The 17,530-nt window shown below is 49.8% G+C and overlaps 7 protein-coding genes across 7 annotated transcripts; 3 read left to right on the forward strand and 4 right to left on the reverse strand.

Moving 5' to 3' along the window:
- Window positions 1-32: 32 nt before the first annotated feature.
- On the reverse strand, window positions 33-1,285 carry CNBE0650 (hypothetical protein; the record flags this gene model as incomplete). The annotated part of the gene is made up of 4 exons (XM_770254.1): window positions 33-99; window positions 154-805; window positions 859-990; window positions 1,051-1,285. The coding sequence occupies 4 exons, from the start codon at window positions 1,283-1,285 to the stop codon at window positions 33-35; spliced, it is 1,086 nt and encodes a 361-aa protein (XP_775347.1).
- A 3,614-nt stretch (window positions 1,286-4,899) lies between these two features.
- CNBE0660 (hypothetical protein) lies at window positions 4,900-8,035 on the forward strand (the record flags this gene model as incomplete). The annotated part of the gene is made up of 4 exons (XM_770255.1): window positions 4,900-5,196; window positions 5,354-6,333; window positions 6,384-6,809; window positions 6,874-8,035. The coding sequence occupies 4 exons, from the start codon at window positions 4,900-4,902 to the stop codon at window positions 8,033-8,035; spliced, it is 2,865 nt and encodes a 954-aa protein (XP_775348.1).
- A 410-nt stretch (window positions 8,036-8,445) lies between these two features.
- CNBE0670 (hypothetical protein) lies at window positions 8,446-9,471 on the reverse strand (the record flags this gene model as incomplete). Its single annotated transcript, XM_770256.1, has 3 exons — window positions 8,446-8,537; window positions 8,617-9,004; window positions 9,058-9,471. The coding sequence occupies 3 exons, from the start codon at window positions 9,469-9,471 to the stop codon at window positions 8,446-8,448; spliced, it is 894 nt and encodes a 297-aa protein (XP_775349.1).
- Window positions 9,472-9,736: 265 nt separating this feature from the next.
- CNBE0680 (hypothetical protein) lies at window positions 9,737-10,870 on the reverse strand (the record flags this gene model as incomplete). The annotated part of the gene is made up of 4 exons (XM_770257.1): window positions 9,737-9,804; window positions 9,853-9,948; window positions 10,011-10,542; window positions 10,622-10,870. The coding sequence occupies 4 exons, from the start codon at window positions 10,868-10,870 to the stop codon at window positions 9,737-9,739; spliced, it is 945 nt and encodes a 314-aa protein (XP_775350.1).
- A 400-nt stretch (window positions 10,871-11,270) lies between these two features.
- On the forward strand, window positions 11,271-12,518 carry CNBE0690 (hypothetical protein; the record flags this gene model as incomplete). Its single annotated transcript, XM_770258.1, has 6 exons — window positions 11,271-11,365; window positions 11,465-11,501; window positions 11,571-11,655; window positions 11,740-12,281; window positions 12,348-12,437; window positions 12,501-12,518. The coding sequence occupies 6 exons, from the start codon at window positions 11,271-11,273 to the stop codon at window positions 12,516-12,518; spliced, it is 867 nt and encodes a 288-aa protein (XP_775351.1).
- A 411-nt stretch (window positions 12,519-12,929) lies between these two features.
- CNBE0700 (hypothetical protein) lies at window positions 12,930-13,903 on the forward strand (the record flags this gene model as incomplete). Its single annotated transcript, XM_770259.1, has 4 exons — window positions 12,930-13,006; window positions 13,136-13,253; window positions 13,381-13,646; window positions 13,774-13,903. The coding sequence occupies 4 exons, from the start codon at window positions 12,930-12,932 to the stop codon at window positions 13,901-13,903; spliced, it is 591 nt and encodes a 196-aa protein (XP_775352.1).
- Window positions 13,904-14,181: 278 nt separating this feature from the next.
- CNBE0710 (hypothetical protein) lies at window positions 14,182-17,351 on the reverse strand (the record flags this gene model as incomplete). Its single annotated transcript, XM_770260.1, has 16 exons — window positions 14,182-14,322; window positions 14,393-14,463; window positions 14,515-14,517; window positions 14,598-15,032; window positions 15,086-15,352; window positions 15,406-15,436; window positions 15,486-15,559; window positions 15,606-15,637; window positions 15,691-15,756; window positions 15,818-15,840; window positions 15,894-15,952; window positions 16,003-16,173; window positions 16,232-16,539; window positions 16,590-16,603; window positions 16,654-17,293; window positions 17,350-17,351. Coding segments are annotated over 16 exons (2,337 nt in total).
- Window positions 17,352-17,530: the final 179 nt, after the last annotated feature.

Below are 17,530 nucleotides of genomic sequence, written 5' to 3' on the forward strand. Positions count from 1 at the left end.
TCAAAAGGAAAGAAAAAAAAATTCTCAACATTCTACTCCTTCGCGACCTGGAGGACTATTCGGCCGGCAATCTTGCCTTCTTCGAGACCCTCGTAGACGCTGTCGTAATTAATCAGCAAGTGGTCTTGCATTATAGATAATAACTGAACTCACGCCTTAAGGTCGGCAAGAGGCTTCTGCTCAAAGATGACCTTGACCTTTCCATCCTCAACAAGCTGGAGGGATTCGATAGCGTCCTGTCGGTTACCAACGTAAGAACCCTGGATTCGGATACTCTTGAAGACTGTCCAGAAGACGTTGGCACCCATCTCAGCGTTGGGGAGACCGACAGCGACCAAAGTACCAGAGGGCTTTAGGTAGTCGATAGCCTGAGAGTAACCAGTCTTGTGGGAAGCAGTCACAACAGCAGCGGCTGGACCTTGACCCCCAGTGGCAGCCTTGACGTCGGCAACGAGGTCTTTAGTGGTCTTGAAGTCAACCCAAGCATCGGCACCGAGAGACTTGACGAGCTTCTCCTTGGCAGCCCCAGTGTCGATGGCAACGACCTTGAGACCCATGGCCTTGGCGTACTGGATAGCAAGGTGACCGAGACCGCCACCAGCACCGGGAAGGGCAACCCAATCACCGACCTTCGTGTTGGAAACCTTGAGTGCCTTATAAGAGGTAACACCAGCACAGAGGATAGAGGCGGCACCAGCAGAGTCAAGGGACGGCGGGATGGGGGTAACGTGGTTGACGAAAGAGACAACGTATTCGGCGAAGGTACCATCAATGGTGTAGCCAGAGAGCTCTGCGTGGTCACAGTCTGGACGGAAGATCAGCTTTGGAAGCAAGTCCAGATGCATGGAAGATACTCACTCATCTCGAAGCCTCGTCGGCAAGCCTCACAGGTGAGACAGGAGTTGGCGAGCCACTTGATACCCACTCGGTCACCGAGCTGGACGGGGGAGTTGACAGTGTTAGCACCAATGGCGACAATGTGACCGACACCTTCACTATTCGTCAGCGACTTGCTCCCCCATAAGAATTCGATGGGCGAGGGAAACCTACCTTCATGACCACCAATCAAAGGGTTCTTGGGGGGAATTGGCCAGTCACCCTGCTTGGCGTGCAAGTCAGTGTGGCAGACACCGGTGTGGGTAATCTTGACGAGACACTGGCCGGACTTGAGCTCGTTGGCCTGAATGACCTTGGCCTGGTTGTCAATCTTGATGGGATCTCCGACCGAGGGGACGACGGCTGCAGTTTGAGTCTTGGGGATAGAAACGCCTTGAAGAGTGGTCATCTTGTTGAGTTGTGTTTGGAGTTTGGGTCTAAGTTAAGTCTGGAGGTTCTAAGCCGTAAAGTGCCGGAGTGTCTTTGTTGCGATGTTTGTGTGAAGGAAGGGGGATAATATGTGGATGGAGGTGGCCGTTATATAGCTTGCGCGCTGGAAAATGTGAACTTGTCATTCATCGCTCTGGATACATAGCCGGATAATGAGCCGGTGAAAGATAACTGTGGACGGCACATGACATGTGAGGTGCCTCCCGGGGTCTTATATACCGGCGATGCAGCGATGGGCGGTAGATCGTAGATAACAAACTCATATTGCGAGGCTGTTGGGGAATTAAGCTAATCTCTGATTTGATTAGCGGCTTAATCGCAGTGGTTCCCTGGGCTCCCGCGAGTTTTTGGGCCGGTGGGGGCCGGCTCCATCTCATCTGACGTAAACCTCGGTCTCTCCACCCCTTCCACATTCCTCATCTGCCTCGACAAGTGCATGCATGTTAACTTCTAGAATGATCTTGCATACTCCTTCCGTAACCAGGATATTCAGCCCCATGAGTGTGCGCTACAACAGGCCAGAGATCAAAACAGGCTCGTAGCACTTTGATAAAACCGAAAGATAGGCGGTTATCATTAAGCGGAGACGCGTCCGATCAAATGCACGACGCGCTTGTTTTACCGTTTTCCCATAAAAAGTATTTTCATTCTTCATCATCGGGCGTTTTCCGCGATCGGTAAAAGGCTAATTGCCGACGAGTAGGAATGATAAAATACATCTACGTATAATCAATAACCTTTAGAAGTTTGAGCAACGAGCTAAAGGCAACGGTAGACGACTTTCCTATGCTGCTGTCTCAACGCCGAATCTCCGAGAGCGGATGCACAATTTCTGTCTCTCCTGCTTCACCATACGCCTTACGCCTTGCCACACCGGCTATTCAAACCTAGAGGCTATACCCCGCAACAGTAGTTGCAGAAGATTGCGCGCTTTGATGGAATAATTATTAGTATCCCCATAAACTGGTTATGCGGATGAATAGTTGCCGGTGGATGAATGAGTTTCAATTAACCAGTGGTGTATATTTTTTGGAACTCGGATCACAGCGAGCGAGGATCGCATAACTATTACTACGTGGCGTAGGTACGGTGGTGGTGGAAATGAGGAGTGCTATACTGCTCTTTTGTTCCCTCGACAAATACATGGTCCCAGATTCTGCAATGCACTTCAGACCGACGGCGATGGTATTCTCTCTGTGTCGATGTACGGTTTCAGTACCATTTATCACTACTACTCCTGTGGATTTCTGATTGTATCGTACGCGGTCGTCAGAGGTGGAGGATTGATCGGCCAGTTTTCTTAGAGCTTTTTAACACCGTTCAAACACCGGAAGATGTCATCACGAGTTGCATCAGATGATGGTTAAGTCCACTTCGTTGTATTGAATGAATAGACGCACGTTGTATGCTAATTAATGTTGTGTTAGCCAGTAGTAGTGAGCATGACAAAACTCGCAAACTGACTCATAGTAGTATGTCAGAATGTGACAGCGCGGAGATTAAATAACACAGTCGGATCAAGTCTAAAACTGGATGGCAACAAAGGGCGTCCAAAACGATTCCTACCTTATCTTTTCTGCCAACGAAGCATTTCACGTACACACTCTGCCCTCCCAGCAGAAACAGTCGTGCGAAACACCGCGTCGTGACTAAGAAGATAGCAGTCCAGCGGTTGCAAGTAACTCAGAACTTTGGCGTCCATGCCATTTTCAATCCTCGAGCAAGCGAGAAAACCCTCAAATATAACCATCCATGAGAAACATCACCATCTTGCAAAATAACGGAACAAACCCAATGGTTATCTACCACCAAAACCTGTATACATACAGTTTTCCTATTCCATCATCATCTCTCTTTCACCTGAAGCTCCTTCCGATTTTGTTCGGCATACGAATTAGACATAGCGTTGATTAACGCGTTACGTAATGGACTATAGAGGATAGAAGCTTCATCTTTCATAGAATCACTGCCTACTATCAGTCATTGTCCGTCACCAACACATGTAAAGGGGAGTTGGTGGACTCAAAGTCTTTCGAGACACGGATTATCTTGCGCATTATTCAACAGGCCACAGAGGGCGAAAAACAGAAAATGAATGATTCAATACAAGAAGGATGATGGAGAATGATGGAACAAAAGGTTCCGTTGCTTGGGTTTCGGCTTAACGGACCAGAGCCTATTTAGTACATATATAAAAATATATAGCCTAATAATCTACCCTAAAAATAATTGCGGAGGAAGGGAGATAATAATCTATCGCAGGGCCCGAGAAACCAGGATGGAAGGAGCACGGATCCCTTTCCTGCAGCTGTTTCCTTCCTCTTATCTTTTATTCTTATCCTCTTACTCTTACTTCTTATTTCTTACCTTGCGATCGAACATTGAGTGCGACTGTGTAGAATCAGTCCGTTATGCATACTATCCAGCAAAGTCAATGGCAGTAACGACGAATGGACGATCATGCAACATTCGGCATCTTCTTGCTTCGTTCCTAGCACTCACCCTACCGGTTTCGCCCTTTTATTTCTGTGTAATTAGCTAATTAAATGAGGCGAGGCCGAGCAGAGCCCTTTTCATTTGTTCCCGATCATTTTCGGCTTCCATTTCATTTAGTCTTCGGGCCCCATTTCTTGCACTTATGCGTAAACCTCAGGCTTCGAGTCTCGAACCTCAAGCGTGCACTACTCACCAGGGTCCCTGATCCTTCATCCTTATTATCGACCATTTCATGTCTCATTACAAGGTGCAATTAATTCGTGTGCCACAAGATCCAGGTAAACAGGACACGGGACAAAAACAGGAGGTTGTAGGATAGACGATAGAACAGTGAACAGAAAAAGGTGAGCAGAGAGCAGGAACAGCAGGCGGAAGGGCAGAGACGGAAGACGCAGAGAGAGAATACATAGTAGAGAAGAAACATGTTGCATATTGCATGTGCAATGGTGAGTCACCTTCATACGTAGTGGAAATACTGCTGTCCTGTCCCTGTCTTCGTACATCATTTCGCTTTTTAGCAGCTGCTCGCCCTTCGTCCTGTGCCGGTCAAAAAAAATCTGCGGACGTCCTGCTGTTAGTGCGACGTCGTGAAATTTCGACTAAATAAAAATCGCTTTCCTCTAGCCCCTGCAGGCTATGCATGGTGTAGGCTATGGGGCTTCATAATGCATAGTGCAAAATTTCTTCTGGTCTTTGGACCATCTGTTCCTCATGTTTCATGAATCACGATCCTTCATCACCCGATTCCGACGTCGTTATTATCGGCCATCATCCGAGCATCCAAACTGCAGCAATCATGGATTATGCAATACAAGGCGAAACCCCAGATCTAATGATTTCTATAATCACATGGCTTCCGAAGATTAGACGTGTCGTAAGGGCCTTCGAAATTCGAAATCCGAAACAACGGAAGGATGTATCAATTTAGATGCGGAGGCGCTTGATTATTAGATCCAAATTATTGATTGCAGCACACACGTATTGATACCTACCACAGCCTAAGATCAGTGAGGATATATAGGCAAAAGCAATGCATTTCCCATCCTTTTCTTCCTTTGAATCGATAAAACAGCCACCATGACCGTTCCGCTACAGTCAGCACCAAAAGTTGAGCCTCCTCTACTAGGTCCATTTGCCACTCTGCCACCAGACGTAGCTGGTCTCAAGAAACTCAAGATTTTGCTGCTTGTCACTTCTATCAACTCGTTCACCCAGCGTGTGTTCAGTTATCTACAATACTTGGGCTTGAACCAAGTTTCCGTCCAGCTCGCTACCAGCGACGAGGATATGTTAGAGGCTGCTGAAAGCTGGCAGCCTGATATCGTGCTCTGCCCTTTCCTTACCAAGAAGCTTCCCCCAAGCATCCACAACAAGGTGAGTCCCAGTCTTTCAACCTCGCTTACACGTCCTCTTCACACCGTGAAGATCTCGGAATTGTCGCAAAGAACCGTTGCTGATGTGATCCGATCAATTTGATCCGCTTTCGCCCTATCTTCCGATCACTTTACGTCAATACCTTTCAAAATTCCAGTGGATTACCCTCGTCGTTCACCCCGGTCCTCCAGGCGACGCTGGACCCTCTTCTCTCGATTGGGTCCTCTTGGGCGACACCGGAACTCAGTCGTCGTCTGCCGACCTTCTAGGACAACTCCTCGAGAGCATTCCTTCCCCAACACCGCAAAGATCTCACTGGGGTACAATCTGTTTTCAGGCGACAGAAGATCTGGATGGAGGCGCAGTATGGGCTTGGGAGCAATATGAGCTACCTCGGCTTGGGACGGTCACAAAGGCGCAAGTTTATCAGGGATACCATTCGGCGGCGGCTATGAGCGCCGTGATCCATGCGTTGTGTCGGGTGTACGAACTTACAGCTGGTGCCGGCTTGCCCAAGGGGCAATGGATGAATGCCGTTCCCAAGGAAACTTGGCAAACAAGATGTGTGAGCTTGGGCGAGACTTTTATGGGCGGGAAAACACATGAAAGACCACTCTTACAATCAGCCAAGCGCCGGCCGGATTGGGAGAAACACACTGGCGAGGATGTGTTGCGCATCTTAAATGCGGGCGACTCTCAGCCCGGTGCCATGTTGCACCCACTCACTACAGATGCCAAATCATCTCTCTTCGCTTACGGCGCTCATTTGGAAAAAGCCTCTATCCCTTTAGAACTGTACACCTCCTTGGGATATGAAACCTACGACGCAGTTCCCAACGGTCGGGCCATCGCCACTCGAGACGGTGCAGTCTTCTTCAAAACCCGTCAAACCACGGGCGCTTCTGCTGGTATCTGGATTACCCATGGTCGAGTCCCAAGAGGTAAAGACAAGCCGATTGACCCCAAAATACCAATGGTAGAGGCCATCCAACTCGGCGGGCACGGACGAGCACTGGAAGGTGTCCAGGAGTGGAAGCAAGATTCCTGGGAGCAAAAGGAGGGCGAATGGCAGGAAGTGTATGTGAAAAGTATCAAGGAAGGTGATGGGATCGCTCAGCTAGTGTACTGGAACTTTTAGTTAGTTTTGTTCGGTCCGTTTTAGTCAAGAGTTGAGCTAAGTATCGCAGTAACGGAGCTTTCACCACTGAAAACTGCAAAACCCTACTCTCCGCCCTGCAATGGGCCACGTCCCCCGAACGCGGCAATGTCAAACTCCTCGCTCTCATGGGCGGCAACTACTTTTCCAACGGCATCGCCCTCAATACCATCGAACACGCCTCTTCACCCGGTCTTGAAACATGGCACAATATCAATGCTATTGACGATATCGTCTCTTTCCTCGTGTCCGACGTGTCTGATGAAGTGCCGGCGTTTATGCAAGGTATTGAACCGCTTTGTAAGCGTGGTATCGCGACCGTCGCGTGTGTGCGAGGGAATGCGGCTGCAGGTGGGGTAGCGCTGGCGACGGCCTGTGATGTGGTGCTTGCTGGGCGGGGGGTGGTGTTGAACCCTAGTTATAGAGGTATGGGTCTTCACGGCAGTGAACTGCATTCGTACGTTTTTCTCCATGTTATCCAAACTGATGGTTACGTTTTGGCTAATTCACTTCTTGATCAGCTTTTCTTACCTCCAGCGATGTGGACGTATCCACGCTGCCGAGCTTTTACGCGAGATGAAGCCTCTCAACACCTCTCTCGCACAATCCTATGGTCTCATTGACGGTCAAATCGGATCATCCTCACAGACTGTACTTGAGACCGAACCACTGTTCGTTGAGGCTGTTACGTCAATCCTCACCGCCAAAACCTCTTCTGCGCCCTTCTCTTCGGCTCCTTGGGCCCGTTCTTCCGATTTAACAACGGAGGGTATGAGAGTATCGTCAAAGTCATGGGTCGACGACATGTGCACCACCAAGTTATGCACTTACACCGCCTCCCGCACTTTCCCTCCGCTCCAGCACTACCGTACGGAAGAACTTTCTCAAATGCTTCTTGACTCTTTCCACCCTATTCGTTCGCAGCGATACCACACCCGACGCTACAGGTTCGTTCGTAAACTCAAAGCGACCGGTACACCCGCTCGATACAAGTTGCACGGCGTTGTTGGACGTGAAGGAGAGAAAGTGGTGCAAGATGAAGAGGATAGAGTGGCGTTTGATGATGCGCCTGGATGGGAGAAGGGGGAAGAATGGGGATGGGTGGGGATGGCGGTGCCTGAGAGTTTAAAGACGAGCCAAGTGTTGAGAATCCCGCTTTATCCTTCTTCGTCGTCGTCTCCGTGTCAATCCCAATCCCAACCCCTGGCAAATCCACCAGCACTCGATGAAGAGTCTCGTCAAACTTCATATCTTTCTACAGAAACGAGTACGAGCAACACTTCTGGTCCGGATGAGTCTTTGCCTCTTACCCCTCGCGCAAACTCGAACTCGAACTCGCCTCCTTGCCAAATCATCAGTGGGAATGGTAATGGCAAAGACGAGGGTGATGGCTTTGCAAAGTCCTTGTCATTTACCGACAAACTTTGCACCGCTCTAGGCCTCAAGACAAAAACTAAAAGCCCCAAACCTTTTTCTAGCGAAAAGAAGGAAAACTCAATGCCGATCTCCTCCCCCACCTCCCGCATCTCTCCCGTCCCTCCAATGTCCCACCCGGTAGTGAATAGATCATTGGGAAAAGGTGAACAGGCGAGCGAATGGCCTTGTTTGGTGACGGGTGGTGAGGAGTGGGAAGGGAAGCGGGGGAATGGTGCTGCTGAAGATGGTATCAAGGTGGACATTTAGAAAGCTGGAAACGCCATTGTCGTGCCATGCCCAGCTAGAATTTTCGGGATACAGCATTGGGGTTGGGGGGATGTTTGGAAATGGAAGCTTTGGGGTTGTACATATTATGTCTTTCTGGGTGTATATTGATCCTCTCTACAAATATCATGTTTAGAATGAATTGATGAAAGAATGTATGTTGAATTCCTCTTATTCAATTCCACCAACACCAACACTTTCTCGTTGGTTTCCGTAATATTGGCATTCACAGCACGGTAATTATGATCGCATCTCTTTTCTCCGAGTACTTTTTCAAGCGTATCCTCATCTTCTTCTCGTTCGTTGACTTACCCCCGTATCCACAATCGACTGATCCACTTTCAAAATTCGTATTTGACAGTACAAGCCGAATAATGTATCAAATACTCTTTTTATTGCGCCTTGCTAACCCCGCCTACGGTCTTGCCCTTTCCCAAAACCTTTCGGCGCTGTTTGAGCATGTAGGTATAGAGGACATAAAGGGCTAAAAAAGAAAAAGGTCGGTTTCCCATATGAGCACATTGCTCGACAACCAAAACCAAAGAAGAGAGACGAGGACGTACCAGGCCACCAGAGGAGGAACAGCCCCGCTCGCACAATCTCGATCCACCCCCAGTCTTGCTGCGCGCCAGCCGTCCCCCCGCCATGTTTCGCACACCACCAGAGCACTTCCCTCCCCACTTTACTCTTCATGATCTCCCTCGGCGCTTGGGCCATTACATTAGTTACCGCCCTGCTGACCACGGGCGCCAAAGCAGGGAGGGTCGCGAACGAGAGAAAGGCCTCGGAAGCGGCGCCGAGCGGGTAGAGCGGGATGAATGTTGTGTAGCGGAGGTAGTTGAGGGCGGGGGCGGAGATGGAGAGGAGGGAGAGAGCGTAGAACGAGTAGCGGATGACTTCGGTGAGGGACCAGGCGAAGAGCATGGTGGTGAACAAGGGGTGGCCGTGGGTCTGCACGAGTGACGAGGTCAGCTTGAATGCAGGTCGAGAGAGGATAGACGCACGATCTCAGGAGCGGCCTCGACGACGCCCCAGACGGTCCAAAGCCGGCTGGCGACCTGGCTGGCGACGGTGCCGACCGGACTCCTGACCCAGCCGAGGGCGGCATGCACGACTTCGAGCACGGCGAGGGTCTGGGTCCATTTCGTCCACCATCCGAGGCTGTGGTAGTCGTACGAGCCCCTGAGGTGGTCCACGAAGCGGGGCGCGGCGGGGCCGGCGAGGAGGAAGGAGAGGGTGAGGACGAGGAGATGGCCCCAGAGAAGGGCGGAGAGGATGTTGTAGGCGAGGAGGTAGAGCTTGAGGGGGGAGAGGCGGCGGGCGGCGGCGTGGGAGAGGGACGAGGAGGGCTGCTGGGCGTGGCGGTGGAGACGTTCCCGCTCGAGGGCTTGGCGGCTGGGCGCAGCGACGTGGGGCATGGCGGCGCTGCGACGGGTGAGCGGAGAACAGGTCGCACAGGAGACACGCACAGCGCAGATGGACACGGAACAAGTATGGATGGGAATGCAGAACGGGCAAGTTTCGTGTTACGGGACAGGATCGCAAACCTCCACTCGGACAGAACTACGACACAGAGCGCAACATTGAAAGCACATCCAAAGCACACACAAAGCACATTCAAAGCACAGCAGACCACGTCTGAATGCATAATATACATATAACACATCTAAACCCTTCTCTAGCCTACGCCGCCTTGATCCTCTTTCCAATTTGCGCCTGGAAACCAGTCTTGATCGCAGACACGGATCGTCCTAGAAAGAACATGAGCACACAATTTATGGTCGCAAAAAAACACATACGAGATCCACACGACTCGCAGGTCATAAAGTACAGTCGGTTCTCCTTGTCGAGAATAGTGTCGGGAGACTTGCAAATCTTGCATGTGACATACTCCACTGCGTTCCGTGTCAGCATACACGCTTGGGATACCTCTTTTTCGCCAAGACAAACCACTCACCGATATACTTTCTCAACACGTTCTCAATCTGTTTTTGTGTATATCTTCCCTTCATCACCAATCTCTGCGCACCGTCCACACTTCCGGTCGTACCCAACTCAGAGTACAAGAACTGAATAACGTGCTCCGGCTGTCTTCGCATCCTCCTGCAGATATCGGTAATGTTGGCGAAAAGAGTCTTCTTTGTACCTTCTCGAGCGACTTGAGGAGGAACGATGGTGTATCGTCTCTTCTCACCAGCAAGTTCCGGATTGTGGGCGTGTAAGAGGTTGAAGAACCGCTTAAGCAGTTCGGGGTACGTAGGGTCTCGGTTCTCGACAACCCAAGCTTCCTTGCCCGACTCGCTCGTCTCTCCCTCGCCAGATTTCTGGAACACGTCGTCTCCGAGGTCACCCTCAATATCCGCATTTTCGTGATGCTGCTCAGCGTCGAGGTCTTGCAGTTCTTTCGAAAAATCCGTAGTCTTCTTGGACTTTTTCTTCTTCATGGGCACGTCAAGACCGTCAACAGTGGCAGAGGGCTCGGCAGATTCCTGCGTTTCCCATCGCACAGAATGTCAGTAATGGACATGACTTGAGGTCCCGACGCCACGAAAAAAGAAAAAAACGCACAAGGTCAAGAGGGATATCCTTCTTCTTCTTCTTCTTCTTTTTCAAGTCGGTAAACAGATCGCCACTGTCCTCTGCAGGCTTCTCTGTGCTAGGCTCGGGGGTGGCGACAGGAGCTTCAACCTCAACCTCAGCCACAGCCTCAGCGACCGGAGCGGGAGTGTCATCAACAGGCGCAGGGGCGGGGGCGGGGGATGGCTCGGGAGTCTCTTCAGCGTCGGCAACGGTAACCTTCTTCTTCTTCTTCTTCATTCCAGCGAAGAGGTCGACATTGGGGTCCACTAACGAAGATATGTCAGCAACGAGCCAAAAGAAGAGTGTCTGAGTGCTTGAGCATACTTTTCGCGGGAGTACGAGTAGCTGTGCCGGGAGGATGTGTAAGTGTGAGTATAGCGATACCCACTTTTTCTTTCTTTTGCGAGATGCAATCCACGGGTTTCTCGAATAGAGATTCCACAAAATACAGTGGAGACAAAGAAGCTTGAGTCCGGGTGGGTAAGTGGGCGCGGAAATAAGAGTCGGTGTTTGTCGGGGAAAGCTCCGGTGGCATATTCGTTGTCCGCGTAGCTCTGCGACCCTTTTCTGGCCTCCCCCCGCTATCGCTCCTCCACGCTTTACTCTTCTCTAATCCATCCATTCACCACTCATCACAATGCTCTCCCGCGCAGCCAGGCCAGCCATCGCCCTCGCAAGGGCCGCCAACCAGCAGCAGGCCGGTATGGCCACCCTCAAGGAGATTGAGCAGAGGTGCGTAGACGCTTTCGGCCGGCGCGAACCGAGAGGGAAACGGAGTATCAACAGGACGGAGCCACGGTATGCTTGGAACCGGTACTGATGTCGCAACAGGTTGAAGTCTGTCAGGAACATTGAAAAGATCACCAAGGTGAGAGAGACAACACAACGCATCCCAGTTGCCAGGTCGCCAAACTTACTTTTACCCCAACTTCTGTAGTCTATGAAGGTCGTCGCTTCCACCAAGCTCACTCGTGCGGAGAAAGCTATGCGAGAGGCCAAGAAGTATGGTGCTGCCAACAACGGTAAGTGAAAAGGGTTTCAAAGAAAAGAGAAAAAAAGCAAACGACCTGACACCACATCCCTTTCCCTTTAAAAAAAAAAAACAGAATTGTTCAAGCACACCGAGGCCCAGTCCGAAACCGAGCCCAAGATCCTCTACGTCGGTATCTCTTCTGACGGTGGTCTCTGCGGTGGTATCCACTCTTCCATCTCTCGATACATCAAAAAGGAGATGGCCGAGCAGCCCGGTGCCCTCGCCGTCGTCGGTGACAAGCCCAAGGCTCAGCTCTCCCGTGCCATGTCCCAGGCGTTCAAGGTCTCCTTCTCCGCTGTCGGCAAGGATGTCCCCACTTTCGGCGAGGCTTCCGCCATCGCCGACGAGATTGTCAAGAACGGCGGCGAATGGGATGTCATCAAGATCGTCTCCAACAAGTACCTCTCCGCCATCTCTTACGAGGCCGGTACCACCACCGTCATCTCCGCCAAGGCTCTCCAGGAGGCCGCTGGTTTCCAGCAGTACGAGATGGAGGAGGATGTCTCAAAGGACCTTGCCGAGTTTGCTCTCGCCAACGCCATTTACACTGCTCTTGTCGAAGGTCACGCTGCTGAGATTAGCGCTAGGAGGACTGCCATGGAGAACGCTTCCAACGTGCGTCTTTTTTTATATATAGACCTGCTGTACGTTGCCGATTTGCTGACCTTGTGTACACAACAGAACGCTCTTGACATGATGGGCTCCCTCCAGCTCCAGTACAACCGTGGTCGTCAAGCCGTTATTACCAACGAACTTATCGACATTATCACTGTGCGTCATCGTTTTTTCATCTCATCATTAAAAGATTTGCCGCTAAACATTCTCTTTTAACAGGGTGCCTCTGCTCTTTAAGCAAGTGTATAGTGATAGTGTGATGAGAGGTAGGAGTAGAGTATAAAATGATCGCTTTTAGCGGGATGCAAGCATAAGAAGGATTGACTCGTTTTTTGGTGTTTGAGACCTCGTCTTTTTGCTCGTAATTGTCTACTCACTCTCCTCATGCTCATCCTCTCTTATCTTACTCGATGAGTGCGACATCTAAAAGCCGTAACATGAAAGGATAGTAAAATGGTAGCGTACTCTGGATAAGATAACAAAGGGTGTAAAAGGGCCGAATCAAGATCAAAGGGTTTTTTTTTTTTCAACCGGCGCCTTTTATTCAATATAATTGAAGGATATGGTATATATAAGGCAATTCTTGCGTTTCCAAGCGTCTAGAATTGCGACAATCGCAGCAGCTGAAACGTAAACGACCAAATCATCATGCCCGAAGGTAAGAAGGACGACGGACAAGGCAAGAAGGACGACAATCCGATCAAGAAAGACGATAAACCTCTTCCGTAAGCTACCCCATCTCATGCCATCCTTCTCCGATCTCCCTGCTCAACAACTGATCTCCTATATCCAACCAACTTAACTAACTTATTGACTCACGGGATGTGAACAACATTAAAATAAATAAAAAACAGTAATGTCTATCTCAAAATATCTATCAATGGGAAAGAAGTGGGCAAAGTGGTGATCAAATTGTATGACGATGTGGTACCCAAGACGTGTGCCAATTTTAGGTCTCTGTGTACTGGCAACGTGCGTGTCTTCATCTTCTTCCCCTTTCAACCGGGGAGCGTCAGCAGCGTCATTCATTACTACTGACTAATATGAAAAACTTGCCTTATTCACAACCAACATCAACATACAACGACTATAAATACAGAAACCAGACCAAACCCCACTCCCACCCTCATTCACCTACCGCTCCACCCCCTTCCACCGTATCATCCCCAGCTTTATGATCCAGTCTGGCGATTTCGAACGACAGGACGGTACGGGCGGGGTGAGTATCTATGGCGAGAAATTCCCGGATGAGAATTTTGAGAAAAAGCATGATAAAGTCGGGTTGGTGAGTATGGCGAATTGTGGTGCCCATTCGAATGGGAGCCAGTTTTTTATTACGACGGTCGAGAAGTGTGAGTGGTTAGAGTGAGTCGGGCTTCGTCGTTTCCCTCTTTCTTCTTCTTCCTCTTTTGTAATATCTTTACTGCGCCCCCCCCCCCCCCCCGGTATCTGTGATTCCTGAGAGCGTCTGCTGACTTGATCGGAACTGAAGCGGGAAACACGTAGTGTTCGGGGAAGTGGTAGAAGGCATGGATGTCGTGAAAGAGGTGGAATCAAAGGGGAACAAGGAAGGCAAACCTCCCAAGGACAAGATTATCATCTCTGCCTGCGGAGCCGTCTGAGGTCGCCATATTCTTGCCTTTCATCCCGTCATCTTTGTGTATCAGTAACAAAGGTTATACAGCGTTCCATATACATGATGCATGATGAGCTATAGGTCATGTACGGTACAGTCATCAACTACTTCTAAATATCGATCAGTGGCAAGCCATGGGCATTCAATTAAATTCTTTCCGAGATATAAACATATCGTCTCTCCTCTCTCACTTCCGATACAGTATCACAATGCCAAAATCCCACCATCGGAAGCCCTCAAAAAGTTATTCTCTCATTCCACTCCTTACCACTTGGGCGCAGGCGCAGTAACGGGATAACTGACAGTTTCACCCGCACCCTGACTCTTTTCAACTCGTATGTCAAAGAGGAGCTCGGACTGAGAGGTATATTCTACTATCGCATAATTTCTTCGAGGCTGAACAAACTGTTACAGGTGCAAAAATATCAGCATATCGGCTGGGAAAGAGATTAAAAAACAAAAGATTGTGGCGTACTTTGCGGCTGAGTTTTGAGCCATCGGTATCTTTTCCAAAAAGTGGCATCATGTGTTCATCTGTGTCCTTGTCTACGTAGGTAATTAGTTTACGCATATTGTTGACAGAGTCAGATGACTTACGATCTGTTACGATTAATCCACGAGCAAATTGGCAAGACCTTAGTCAGCAAGAAACTCTGGAGAAGCTTTACAAGAAAACTCACGCAAAGTCCTATGCCTATGCCCGCCCAGCATGGCCACCAACTTCGCAGCGCCTGCAGGAGGAGGCGTATTGACAATCGCACTCGTAATCACGTTCAACATGTATCTCCAATCTTGCTCCGGTTTTAACTCTTGGGCACCCTTCTTCTTCTTTGTGAATAAGCATCCAACAGCCGCAAGGTGAACGTCACCACTCAAAAAGGTGATACGCGCGTGCAGTTGTTTGGCAAGTTCTTGACATTCGAGTACTAGCCAATTTCGTTCCTTTTTGTGAGTGTTTGCGCACCAGTGGTCGTTCAAGTCGTCGAGAAGCTCGGATGCTTGGTTGAACTTGTTAACCATACTGCCTAGACCGAGGGCGTTGTGTCGAGCAAGGATGTTGATGGGGTTCCATTTCAGTTCGAGGAAGTGTTCCAGGAAAGACATTCGTGGGTAGGCTAAGGTACTATCAGCAACCACTTTTACACATGACGAAATCGAAGAGGCGCACCAATGGGCACACCCAGAAGGATGACCAGCTGCTCAATCCCTTGCACCTTCTTTACCTCGTTGAAAACCTTGGCATACGACTCTGGTCGACAGATCTCAGTTAACTTGCGTTCAGCACGGCAATCAAGAGCCAGAAGGGTGACCTTGGGGCCGAGGTAGATGAGGAGGGAGTGAGAAGGGAAAGGAATCCAGGGACCATTCTTGTCCCCGATAATGAGAGATTTGACGGCATGAGTTCCGGGGACTGGGTTTACACCATCAAACGCATCTGCGTTACAAATGAGCATAGATTGCAGTAAAGTTGACAAAAGTTCGACTTACCACAAATGAAAAGTTGAAACAGGAGGAACCACTACAAGCTTTTCAGCTCATACAATTTCCAACTAGAACAATTCACTTACAAAGTAGCCTCGGCTCCCCACAAACGACATCACTGCGGCACTCTGCGTTTCGTCGTCATATGTTCCGAAACCATCTGTGGCATTGTCAGATACTTCTCCAGTTGGCGCAAACAATCCTACCGATCAGATCATGATCATCAAGCATGTTCACCCTGGATTCTATCGTCACCCCGTAACCAATGTTCATTACATAAAACAGACGCACATAGGAATAGTAGAATTGGCACGACCAAAGGCATTGCTCCTGAAAATCTTGCAATAGTGGTTGAAGCTAAAGATTACGTTAACAAACTGGAGGCGAAAGTATGAAGTATAACCCCAAGATAACTCACTAAAATCTATCAATTGCTATTCTCTATTAAACATGTTAGCAAACAGGGTCGAACGACCGGTAGCCATAGCGCTCACCATCTCATCGGTCAAAGGGTGGCCAAGCTTGCTCTTCCTAGTGGGCGCATTAATCCAGCCTAAGTTGTTATAAGCCATCATCCGTGCGGGATTCTGCAACCTTACTCACTCTGTAACTCGGGCTCTCTTGTTACAGCATCACAGTAAATCTGATCCCCTCCCCCAACCATACAATGGAAAGCCTTTTCTTGGTGTTTTAGGAGCAAGTCTTCCCAGACAGGGTCGTAACCTGAGGGGTACGGACCCTTAAAGTCGTCAGGATTGACACCGGATGAGAAACCTGACATTAGAGAAATGTGAGTTCGGTGACAGAACGGCTTGAAGTGGCAAGAGCTCACCATTACAGCTGTGGGCTGCCCAACGCATGTTTTGACCCAAGGCAGGAACGATGAAATCCATTCCGGCACCCCCATTCAACCTATATCGGACAGCCGTTTGTATCTTTTGCAGGGGGATTTCCATGATGAATCTGTGGAAGCTCATATTACCTTCTGGAGAGTTGTAGGTGAAGATGTTCTGTGAGCCAATGGTAGTCGGAGGAAGCAGCTGTATCTCTGGTTCATAGAGGGTGGGCTGTTCAGCAGAAGGAGGGGTGTAAGGGTGGAATGAAAGCTTGAGGTATGGCGGAGGATCAAGCACAGAACCTCTGTCAATTGCATCAGCTCATTAAAGTTCATTTGCATTGTAATGACTTACTCATCGCGGACGACCTACGGAAATGTCAGCACTGTTATCGAAACTTGTGAGGAAGCACACTCACCACCATGGCAGCACCTTGCCAGACATTATCCTTGACAGTGTAGTACGCCAATAAAGGTCCACACATCAACTGCAAATGCGGCTGCATTTTCCCGCTCACACTCCAGTGCCTCTCCATACCCGGCCTACCATTTGGAACACCAAGCGCAGCCATATTAGCCTTATCACCAATCATATGGGCATGGCTAGCAACCTCTTCAGCAGTAGGGCCAGGGGAGGTCTTTGTCCCTCCTGCTTCGCCGCCAACCTCCAAAGCACCTTTATCAAGCCCACTAGGAGCACCGGCATCTTCCTTACCGCCTTCTTCCTCCTTGGTACCTTCAGTTCCAACCTTTCTCGCTTCGTCGGTGTTGGCATTCACTTGCGGAATATTGTGAACATGCTCTCCTGGTTTGGTAGGGGCACCTGTGGGCGGTGCTTCGCCGAGCGTTTCGGGCGCCGGAGATTGGGCCAGAGGTTGAGCTGGATCGTTGAGCGCACCGACAACCTTACCTTCCTGTGTCACTACAGCAGGCTTTGACTTGTCGAGGTATGTGTGGATGTGAAGGGCTGGGTGCGCGTAGTATGAGGCATGAGATGCTGCGGCAGCGTCTCGTGCGAGGTGCTCTGCACGGTGTTTGGTTCGGAGAGAGGTGTAGTCCCTTCCACAAAGATTAGCCAAGTTGTGAAAATAAGAACAAAAGCCCGCTTATCTCACATGTTTCCTGCTGGACGATATCAATGCAGATGAGAGACGGAAAAGGGGCGAAAAGTTGGGAAGAACACTGCTTTCGCTTGATTCTCGGCGACTGATCTGACAAGTCGAAGCTGTGGCCTGGTGCCCTGTTCCTGCCGAGAGAACAAAGGAATCCCCAGACGGACTTGATGAGCGAATACAA

The sequence above is a fragment of the Cryptococcus neoformans genome, chromosome 5 (assembly GCF_000149385.1).
Source record: "Cryptococcus neoformans var. neoformans B-3501A chromosome 5, whole genome shotgun sequence".
NCBI classification, from domain to species: Eukaryota; Fungi; Basidiomycota; class Tremellomycetes; order Tremellales; family Cryptococcaceae; genus Cryptococcus; species Cryptococcus deneoformans.